This window comes from Mandrillus leucophaeus, unplaced genomic scaffold (assembly GCF_000951045.1).
Source record: "Mandrillus leucophaeus isolate KB7577 unplaced genomic scaffold, Mleu.le_1.0 Scaffold22, whole genome shotgun sequence".
In the NCBI taxonomy this organism is placed as follows: Eukaryota; Metazoa; Chordata; class Mammalia; order Primates; family Cercopithecidae; genus Mandrillus; species Mandrillus leucophaeus.
In genome coordinates this window covers 1,928,568-1,940,186 of record NW_012102254.1, presented here as the reverse complement: position 1 = coordinate 1,940,186, position 11,619 = coordinate 1,928,568, and the positions used below count along the sequence as shown (strand labels likewise).

The 11,619-nt window shown below is 48.5% G+C and overlaps 1 protein-coding gene across 3 annotated transcripts in view; it reads left to right on the top strand.

The window, feature by feature from the left end:
• FBXW12 (F-box and WD repeat domain containing 12) overlaps positions 1-836 on the top strand; it is a 23,250-nt gene extending 22,414 nt beyond the window's left edge. For all 3 annotated transcript variants that reach the window (XM_011981001.1, XM_011981002.1, XM_011981000.1), the window contains one exon: positions 740-836. In XM_011981001.1, coding sequence (XP_011836391.1) covers positions 740-836 — 97 coding nt within the window. The remainder of the gene's footprint in view (positions 1-739) is intronic.
• Positions 837-11,619: the final 10,783 nt, after the last annotated feature.

Below are 11,619 nucleotides of genomic sequence, written 5' to 3'. Positions count from 1 at the left end.
TATATAATATAAAATATATATATTATATACATTTTTTTTTTAGATGGAATCTCACTGTGTCGCCCAGGCCGGAGTGCAGTAGCGTGATCTCGGCTCACCACAACCTCCACCTCCCGGGTTCAAGCAATTCTCCTGCCTTAGCCTCCCAAGTAGCTGGGACTACAGGCATGCACCACCACGCTGGCTAATTTTTTGCAGTTTAAGTAGAGACGGGGTTTCACCGTGTTAACCAGAATGGTCTTGATCTCCTGACCTCGTGATCCACCCACCTCGGCCTCCCAAAGTACTGGGATTACAGGCATGAGCCACCATGCCTGGCCTACAAGATAATATTTTTAAAAATTAGCTGGGCATGGTGGCGTGTGCCTGTAGTCACAACTACTTGGGAGTCTGAGTTGGAAGGATCATTTGAACCCAGGAGATGGAGGTTGCAGTGAACTGACATGGTGCCACTGCACTCCAGCCTGGGCAGCACAGTGAGGCCCTGTATCAAAAAAAAAACAAAAAACAAAAAACCTCTCCAATCATCATTAAACCAGATAATCGGTCAAATCAGATACTGACAATTCTGGCAATAATATTTGAGAGCAGGTTGAGATTGCTATTCCTGCAAATAATAATCAGTGTAACTTTCCCTGGAAAGAATATTGATATCTTAGTCAAGTTCCAATTCAGTATTAACAATGGATATACCTACTTTTTCTTTTGTTCACTGATGATCTTATTTTTCCATTGACAGCTGCATCTCCAGTGTGATGTGTGATAATGCAAGCATAGTACTTACGGTGACAGTAAGTGAATACAGCATGCTGGTGATGTATTCTTTGAACACGTAATATGGAAACTAACAAAATTGACCTTGCATCATCTTCTGCAATGTAGTAAAGAGAATTCGTTTGCAAGCCCAGAATGATTATTTTAGTGAAATTTAGATGTTGTGGCCTGAAGTGGTGGCACATGGCTGTAGTCCCTGCTACTTGGGAGGCTGAGGTGGGAGGATCCTTTGAGCCCAGGAGTTTGAGGCTGCAATGAGCTGTGATTGTGCCATTGCACTCCAGCCTGGGCAACAGAGTGAGACCCTTAGAAGAAAATGAAAATTAAAGAACAATGGAAGTGGTCATATGACATGGCTGAAGAGATCTAGTTAAACCATTTTCTTGATTGTAAGAGATAACAAATTCTATAAGGTAATACATGGGCAGTGGAGACCAAGGTAGACGATAAGACAGAGGGAGAGAAATGTGTAGAATCATGTACAAAGAATGTCACTTGCCAAAGGGAACAGGAATAAGTAGGATCCCACAAGGATCTGCAATTCCCAGATAACTTAGGTTAAAAGGTGGGTAAAATTGAATTGCTGTTGGGCTTTCATTTTCCAGAAACATGGTGGCCCAGAGCAAAGCATGTATAGCACCTCAGCATTGTTCAAAACTACAAACAAGGCCGGGCGCGGTGGCTCACTCCTATAATCCCAGCACTTTGGGAGGCCGAGGTGGGTGGATCATGAGGTCAGGAGACCGAGACCATCTTGGCTAACATGGTGAAACCCCATCTCTACTAAAAATACAAAAAATTAGCCGGGCATGGTGACGGCACCTGTAGTCCCAGCTACTCAGGAGGCTGAGGCAGGAGAATGGCATGAACCCAGGAGGCAGAGCTTGCAGTAAGCCGAGATCGCGTCACTGCACTCCAGCCAAGACTCTGTCTCCAAAAAAAAAAAAAAAAGAAATTCGTCATTCAAAACATAGTGGAGGCCACAGCAGTCAGGGACATTACTGAAGCAAGCGTCTTCGATGCCTATGTGCTTCCCAAGCTGTATGTGAAGCTATTAATACTGTGTGAGTTGTACAATTCACAGCAAAGTAGTCAGGAATCAATCTCATGAAGGCCACAAGGACCGAAAACCCCCACCCAGATTTAGACCTGCGGGTGCTGCCCCATGACCCCAACCAAAGCCCACGTAAACAGCTGAGTCCTTCAAGACTGAAGACTATTCTCTGGAGAAAAATAAAATAGAAACTGTACTTAATATTGGATGTTGAGTGTGTCGGTGTCAGATAGGGTGGGGATTTTGTGTGTGTGTTAGACCAAGTGTGAAGCAACACATAGTATTTTCATGGGGAAGAAAGCTTATTCATGTAAATTAAATTTTAATTGTTTGCAGTCATATCCTTGGCCTCACAATTTGCATAGCTGTGTGAAATAAAGAGGGTTTAGGCATCTGTAAAAAAAAAAAAAAAAAAAAAGCCGGCGCAGTGGCTCATGCCTGTAATCCCAGCACTTTGGGAGGCCAAGGCAGGCGGATCACAAGGTCAGGAGATCGAGACCATCCTGGCTAACACAGTGAAATCCCATCTCTACTAAAAATACAAAAAAAAAAAAAAAGCCAGGCGTGGTGGCGGGCACCTGTAGTCCCAGCTGTTCGGGAGGCTGAGGCAGGAGAATGGCATGAACCTGGGAGGCGTAACTTGCAGTGAGCCGAGATCACGCCACTGCACTCCAGCCTGGGTGACAGAGCAAGACTCCCTCTCAAAAAAAAAAAAAAGATTAATTGGGAATGAAAAAGTTAAGAGAAGCCACAGAAATAATCTAGTGTTATTCTAACACCTCTTTAGTGGCCATCCCTCTGGTCTTAGGTGGCTATGGCCACCCACTTCTGACTTAGACTCAGTAATCCAGGTTTGATTTTCTTTCTTCCTCAGACACGGGAAGCACTACTTGGTAGGCAACATCCAGTGGGAACTAGCTAACCATCCCCTACCAGTGAGGGTGATAAATAGGTCACTAGGGCACAGCAAGGCACTGAAGGATAATGGCTGGCTGTAGCTGGCATAAAGAAGGGGTGTTGAATTTTACCATCTTGCCTCTTCCATTTCCCAGTATGGCCTGAGCTTAGTCACTACTGCTGAGTGGAGGTTAGCTAACTCTAGACTCCAGAGAATTACACAAGGCCATTCCCTTTATGAGAGCACCTCTACCAGATGGCATCACTTTAATGGATGACATTCAAGATAACATGGGAATGGTTTACAGATTTGACTGACATGTTCTATTCAGTAAAAATTTCACAGGAGATGGAAGCATCCCTATCACCACCCACATATGTGTTCCATGGAAAGCACTTGGGACAAACCTAGACCTGCTTCTGATGCCCAGGAGATAAAATTCTAATTGCCCCTGGACCAGGTAGCAACGTTGGGTGACACTTGGGAGAAAAATGGATCCTCTGCTGCTGGTTCCAGACGGCCTATGATTTTAACCCCTCCTCTGCTGCTGTGCCTCTTCCTTACCTGAGAAGTTCTTACCCTCACTGGTGTTGACTGTACCTAGTCCGACATTACTTTCTGGCTGCTAAAAGAGGGGTCTATGTGCTTGTAAGCACATTTCACTGTATGTGGATGTCTACAGCAAGCTTTATAGATAGCTAGGGACATACAGCCAAGGGCCAGAATATATCATTCTGCTAAACAGATATATCAAAATCTTCTCCTTTGCCTGGCTCTTCCCACTAAATACATAGACTGGCTGTGAATAGGCTTTGAAATTGTAGTTTGTACCCTTGCAGTATTCTGGGGGCTAAAGATGCTTTCACTGACTCCAAGCCCAGGCATTACAAAATAACATACCATGTAGATTATGATTATGATTATTAAAGAGATCAAGACAAGATCTCACTATGCCACCCAGGCTGGCCTCAAACTCCTGGGCTCAAGCCATCCTGTCTCAGCCTTCCAGAGTGCTAGGATTACAGGCGTAAGCCACAGTGCTGGCCACAATTTTGAAAGAATCTCAGACCATGGGATCAATTGTTAAAAATGAGCCAAAGACAGCCTCCAAGTATTGACTCCGGGACTGTTTATTTTTTATTTATTTTTTAGACGGAGTCTTGCTCTGTCACCAGGCTGGAGTATGTGGCACAATCTCAGCTCACTGCAACCTCTGCCTCCCAGGTTCAAGCGATTCTCTTGCCTCAGCCTCCTGAGTAGCTGGGACTACAGGCGTATGCCACCAAGCCCAGCTAATTTTTGTATTTTTTAGTAGAGACGGGGTTTCACCATGTTGGGCAGGATGGTCTCGATCTCGTGACCTCGTGATCCGCCTGCCTCGGCCTCCCAAAGTGCTGGGATTACAGACATGAGACACCACGCCTGGCCCTGGACTGTCTGATGCAGGCTGAGACCCATTAGCCTAAGATTCTGGGGACAAACTCAAATTTTTACCTACCTAATTATTTTTTAAATGGCCCAAACAAGCAGATTTTTAGTCCTTTAGAGCCTGCCTGCTTGGCATGCTATCTCCCATGCCATCCCTCCCCACAGACCTCATCTGACAGCTATTGCCCTTTGGTAAGATAGTGCCTTCTGGTTATAACACCCTAGGCTGCTACAGCCATTCAGAGCTCTCTGACCCAGAGATTCCCATCTGCTCCCACGCCCCTGCTGCTGAGCAATATCACCTAGACACAAAGGTCCCCACTCCCATCTCCTCTCCAAGTGTTCCCTTGCTCTCCTCCCCTTCTGGATGGTGGCTCCTGCACCTCAAGCCTCTAGACGGTCTCATGCTCTCACACAACCCTACCCAAGCCCCACTCAGTAAAGTTTGCTGCCTCCCATGGTCACATATTTTTCTTCGATCAGCTCCCAGGTCCCTCAAACCCCTACAGATCTGTATCCCAAATATATAAAGAGCTCTCGAAACTCAGTAAGAGGCCAGGTGTGGTGGCTCATGCCTGTAATCCCAGAACTTTGAGAAGCCAAAGAGAGTGGATCACCTGAGGTCAGGAGTTCAAGGCCAGCCTGGCCAACATGGTGAAACCCCATCTCTACTGAAAATACCAAAATTAGCTGGGCATGGTGGCAGGCGCCTGTAATCCCAGCTACTTGGAAGGTTGAGGCAGGAGAATTGCTTGAACCAAGGAGGCGGAGACTGTAGCGACCCGAGATCGCGCCATTGCACTCCAGCCTGGGCCACAAGAGTGAAACTCCATCTCAATAAAAAGGGGAAATAAAATAATTCAAATAAATTCATATAATATGATTACCAAAATGCTGCTTTCAGGAGAATACTTTCCTTTGTGATTGTTGGAAATCTCACATTTGAAAGATTAGCAATACCTCAAATTATTTTGGCATAAACTTGAAAAAAATGAAATATTTAGAAACCATAATTTGAAAAGCAGCAAAATATGTTAATCTGGAAACTAATATATTTTCCTGGGTTACAAGTAAATACTTTATCCCCTTATAAAAGCATACACACACACACACACTCTCAATCAGAAGCACATGGTTTTATGGCAACTCAGTAGCTTCTCCTTTTTTTCTTTTTTTGAGACAGGGTCTAGCTCTGTCACCCAACCTGGAGTGCAGTGGTACAAACATGTCTCATTGTAGCCTCAACCCCCTGAGCTCAAGCAATCCTCCTGCCTCAGCCTCCCAAAGTGCTGGGATTACAGGCGGGTGCCACCACGCCTGCCCTCAATAATTTTTTTTTTTTTTTTTTTTTTGAGACAGGGTCTCACTCTGTCACCCAAGCTGGAGTGCAGTGGTGCAATCTTGGCTCGCTGCCTCAACCTTCCAGGCTCGTGTGATCCTCCCACCTCAGTCTCCTGAGTGACTGGGTAACTGGGATTACAGGCATGCACCACCACCCCTGGCTAATTTTTGTATTTTTTGTAAAGTCAGGGTTTCGCCATGCTTCCTAGGCTGGTCTCAAACTCCTGGGCTCAAGAAATTCTCCCACCACAGCCTCTCAAAGTGCTGGGATTACAGGCATATAGGATCCAAAAGTTGACAGAGTTAAAAGGAGAAATGGGCATAGCCGTGGGAGGTGTGAGAAGGGAGCCAGTGAGAAAGCAAAAGACTGAAGAACAAGGAGACTGGGGTGGGGAGTAAGAAGCAAAGAAGGACCTGTGCTTGGCTAGTCCTCCAGGGGACCCAGGGACCCCCAGTCCAATCATGGACTGAGGACACAGAGGGGCTCAGGAAGTGGCCTGAGGCCCCCCGGTGACAGCAGCAGGGTGGGAGGTGGAACCTGCACAGCATGGAGCAGTGGAAGCCTGGCGTTCCATCTGGAGACATGGGTTCTAGTCCCACTTGCTGTGTTTTTGAGGCATGTCACTCCATCTCCCTGGGTTCAGCCTCCCTGGGGAAGGAGGCTCTCTCCACCCTTCCCTAGCCTGGCCCTCACAAATGATGATGCCAAAACAGTATCCTTCATGTGTGGGGTTAGCAATAGGGGTGCTGGTCAGACAGAGGATAGAGGCAGGGCCTCTGGCATCGTGGGGAGCCTGGATCTTGCTCTGCAGTCTGGGAGAACCCAGGGAGAACCCTGGGCATGGGAGGAAGAGGCAAGAAACCTCTCAGGCTAGATGACGGCCTCTGTGGGCTCACACCGTCCTCTACCCTAGGAGAGGCCAGGGCAAGGTGTGTACCCTGCTGCTTCTTCCTTGTCCTCCTCCGAGGCCTCAGGCAGTCGCCCAGTTGGGTCACTCTTCACCAGCGTCAGACCTGGCACCTCGGCATTGAGGGCCAGCTCTTGCCCACAGGCTCTAGAGGCTCTGAGGGTGACCAGGGTCCTTCCGCCTCCTGTGACAGTTTGCACAGGATGCTCCCTTTGGAAAGATGGTTAGGGACTCGCACCTTACAGAAGAGGAACCACAGGCTTGGAAGAGATGACTGTTCTTAGGTGGTCAGTGCCAGGGCCTGGCCAAAGCCCACTTCTCAAGCTGTAAGTCCATGGAGTGTTCCACCAGAACATCATTCCTCAGTGAGCACAGCCTCTGCCTGTCCCCAATGCCACACACACACATCAAACATATACATCAAATATATGCGCGCGCACACACACACACACAGTTCTGCTGCCCCCACTCCAGTCAGCAACCTAGGCTGGGCACAGGCGCGAGGGGTTGTCTCTGCATGGGGGCTTGGGAGTGCCCCACACACATTTCATTGGGTGTGGGTAACCAGGCGCCCTGGCCCCCCTCAACTCTGGATGGGTCTGTGCCTGGCCCTGCTGACTTCTGCCCTGAGATGAAGCTGTAGACACAGACTGTAGCGTGGAGTCTTCCTTGGGTCTCTATTTGCACACCCAGCATCCCACCCAACCTGAAGAGAAAGTGAAGAGAAAGTGAAGAATGCCCAAAATTTGATGTTTCCAAGATCCTTCAGGTGGACAGTGCAGCACCGCCCAAGGAGCACTAGGGCATGGAGTGTGGTGGAAAATTCTGCAAGCCAGGGGGCTGGAAACCAAGTCCTGCTATGGCCATGACCTTGTGGCGCTGAATGACAAAGCACCTGCTAGGTGCCTCGCAGGGCAGCAAGTCCTCAGGCCAGAGGCAGTTTTCTGCCCACTTCTTCACCACTCAGCAGTCCAGAGGCTGCCCTACCATTCGGGCTCCCCTCTCTGGCTTTCAGGTGGCTTGGCCAACGGGACAGGCTGACAGGAGTCTGGACAGTGGGGAGGAGCAAGAGGCCAGGGTAATTATTCCCCCAGCATCCTCCCTCCAAAGCTTCCACTTTTAGCCATAGCCCCACTGGTCCTGATTACTACTCTGTCCCTACCCCTGGAGCCCAGGACTGATAACAGCTGTGCTTCACCGCCCCTTATCAGCTTCCCAGAGCCCGCAGCTCTGTAAGTAGTCCCCTCATTAAACTCTCTTCCAGCTGCATCTTTCCTGGTACATGCTGTCAGTTTCCTGCCGGGAGCTGGACTGATCCAGCAGTTGACAAATGTTTCTTCATTAAATCCTGCCAGGTGCCAGCTTGGGATCCAACTCCATGACACAGGGTGGCTCCTGCCACATGCCAGAATGTCCCCGCCCTTCTCTCCAGAGGCCCAGTCAGTGAGAGGAGGAGGAATTAGAATCCAGGTCTCCTGCCTCCCAGAGCAAGGCTCCTGTCACTCCACTCCCTGGGGCTTCTTGGGCCTGAGATCTTGAGACAAGTCTGGTGGTGGAGGAGGTCTTGAGCAAGAGAGGCTTGAATCCTCTTCCTGGTGGCACCCATTCACTAGGGCAGCAGGTGCCCCAGCAACACCGACTCACCAGTGTGGGTGGAGGGGCCAGGATATCAGGTTCCCAGGCACCTGCAGCGTCAGTGAGCATGCAGCTCCTGGCTTCCCATGGGCGCCACTGAGTCAGCAGTCAGGGGCTGTGGGTAACACTGCTGTCCCCTTTGCCAGCTTATAGGTGACAGAGGCTTCTATAATCACTCACCGCTGGATAACTACTACCCTTTTTGTCCTTCACACACTTTCATAACCAATCCCTTATATTTAAATTCCTTCCATTGGAAACACGTAGAGTGGTTTCTGTTTTCTTTTCTTTTTTTTTTTTCTTTTTGAGACAGAGTCTTGTTCTGCTGCTCAGGCTGGAGTGAGGTGACGTGATCTCGGCTCACTGAAACCTTTGCCTCCCAGGTTCCAGTGATTCTCCTGCCTCAGCTTCCCCAGTAGCTGGGATTACAGGTGCACACCATCACACCCAGCTTAATTTTTGCATTTTTAGTAGAGATGAGGTTTCACCATCTTGGCCAGGGTGGTCCCGAACTCCTGACCTCAGGTGATCCACCCGCCTCGGCCACCCAAAGTGCTGGGATTACAGGCATGAGCCACTGTGCCCGGCTATTTTCTTGACTAGTCACTCACTGATAGCTGTTAGCCCAGGACTAATAATAGCTGTACTTCACCAACCCCTTATCAGCTTCTATCTCAACTACGTCCTAAAACATAGCTCACTCTAAAACCAGAATTCACGTTAAAGACAAGGTAAGATTACTCACTACACTCCAGCACTACTGAATTCCACTGTTGTGATTTCTCTTTTTTTTTTTTTTGAAGAGACGGAGTCTCACTGTCACCCAGTCTGGAGTGGAGTGGCATAATCTTTCACGGCAGCCTCAAACTCCTGGGGTCCAGCAATCCTCCCACCTCAACCTCCTAAATAGCTGAGACAAGTGTGTGCTACCATGCCCCGCTAATTTTTAAAGATTTTTTTAAAAGATGGGGTCTGGCTATCTTGCCCAGGCTTGCAATTTATAGTGCTTCAGACACCCTCATTGGTAGCTGCTTCTGATAAATTCCACACTATGGCCAGAAGATGGCAGCAAACCACCAGCTTCAGCCACTCACCTGTGGCCCAGGACACTGCACCAAGTTTCCAAAATCTGAGCTTCACATTCCTAGACCTGCAGAGGTTCTCTTCATGGCCACCTGGACAACTGGCAAACCATTCTGTTTCCTTACACGTGCACATATCATCCAGATAACTGAAACTCTTATCAATAAAACCCCAACATCACAACCAGGGCATAAATTCTCTTTCAAACATCATGGTGATATCCTTTTCTTAGATTTTTGGTAAACATTTGGAATTGGATAAACCATCATCCTTAATTAAGACAGAACACTTTCTCTTTTTTTTTTTTTTTTTTTTTTTTTTTTTGAGATGGAGTTTCGCTCTTGTTGCCCAGGCTGGAGTGCAGTGGCACAACCTCGACTCACTGAACCTCCGCCTCCCGGGTTCAAGCGATTCTCCTGCCTCGGCCTCCAGAGTAGCTGGGATTAGAGGTGCCCGCCACCACACCCGGCTAATTTTTTGTATTTTTAGTAGAGACGGGGTTTTGCCACATTGGGCAGGCTGGTCTCGAACTCCTGACCTCAGATGATCCAGCTGCCTTGGCCTCCCAAAGTGTTGGGAATACAGGCGTGAGCCACTGCGCCTGGCCAACAGAACACTTTTAAAGAGAGATCCATAAAACATCACCAGTCAGCTGACCTAGGTGGTTTGGGTGTATTTGTTGTTCAATGTGCCATCCTTAGGGAATCTGGTGGAGGAAACACATGCATCGGCAGCCATTGGTGCCCAGCAGAACACAGCTGGGTTCCCTGTATCCCCCAGCACAGCCCAGAGCCACCTGTTGGCACTGGCCAATGGGATCCAGAGTCCTGACCATTGGGAAGGTTTCAGGTGGCTTCTAAGAATTCCAACATTCATGAGCATAAATTCAGTTGTTATCTTAATTAGCACATGACTCTTTCAGTACCAGAAAATCAGTAAAAATATAGAACTCCTGAGTCATGTAACCATTTGGACAATTATTCCAATTTTTAAGTTGGTGAAAGCTCTTTTTAATAAAGTAAATCACTCCATAAAATGCCTTAAGGAGCCCCGGGTGGTAATGAGAAACAAAGGCCCTTTATATGCTAACAGGTTTGTGAAAAATGTAATAATGAGGGCACACTTTCGTTGCAGTCTTAAGAAAAAATTAGGAAAAAATTGATCAAACTGAATTACAAATGTTCTATGCAGCAATTGTGGCCATGACCCAAGTTAAGTGATCACAAATTCTTGCTGGTGTTGGAATCTCCATTCTTGGTCATGGTTTGGAGCGAAGACAGAATTTCCTATCTTCTTGTGCCAGGTTTTTCTTCTCTATGTCTATATAACAATGTTCTGTGGCAGCCGAGCCATGACTCAGTGAGTGACTCAGAGCACGTTCAGTACTCACCCCTCCCGCGGGCATGCACCCAGGCGTGCAGGCACATGGCCCCCCTCTCCTGGGAGCCTTCACCTGCCCCTAAAACCTGCATGGGCCTGAACCTGGAACAGAGAGGCCTCTGGAACAGAAGCACGGCTCTGTCGAGGTCTGTGATGCTGACCAAGGCTGTTTCCCTCTGTGCCTGCTTGAAGTTCACCCCAAGTGGATTTCCCATTCACCCTGCTCCTGGAGATGGTCAAGATGGAGACCCATTCCACAGTTTGGCCAGAGCAGCCAATGGGGGAGAGTCAGGACCATTCTGGGTGGCTACAAAAACCTGGCCAGAGCATCCAAGCTCACATACTCCGAAATGATGGCACCTGGCTGCTGACCTGACTGTGCTCCCCACATCCAGCAGAAATGGGAAAGAAGGGACGATGAAGCCACTGCAAAGAATAGCAGCTATGACTACCCCTGGCACAGACAAGCCCAACATGGCTCCTTAGGGACAAGGACTTTGTGGATGGCTTTATTTAGGGCCAAAAAGAGGCAGGGGATAGGAGTCCTCCTGGAGTTCTATCAGTCTCTATATCTCCAAACACTCAATGAAGACCCTGAGGGGAGGATGGGTCTCTGTGCCAAATGAGAGGAAATGCTAAGGGTCACTGGGTTATGAAGGGTAAGCAGAGGGCCAAAGGGATGAGCCCTCTGAAGGCCTCAAGGCAGAAGGGCCCTCCTCTCATCTGCCAGGCATAGCTGCCACCCTATCTCTTCTGTTCCATGGGGGGCTGGCCTTCTGCTAAGGCCGAGGGTGGTCTCAGTCAAGAGGGGCATCAACCCCCTGCCCTACAGACCCAACTAGCAACATGAGAGCAGGTAAGACAGTCTCCAAGCTCACCTCCAGCTACAAATCAGGAAGAACCATATAAGGCGGACTTCATGGAGGCAGACAGTTTAGGAGCCGGCCCTAGGATGCCCTGATTTGGAAAGCAACACAGAAACCCTAAGTCCAGGAACAGGACCATGGAAAACAGCCCTCAAGACCCCCTCTGCCTAGAGTTGCCTGTAATTATGTCATCCTTTCCTAGTCCCTTTCAAGATAAATAGAACATGAGTGGAGAAGTGAGAATAAGCAAAC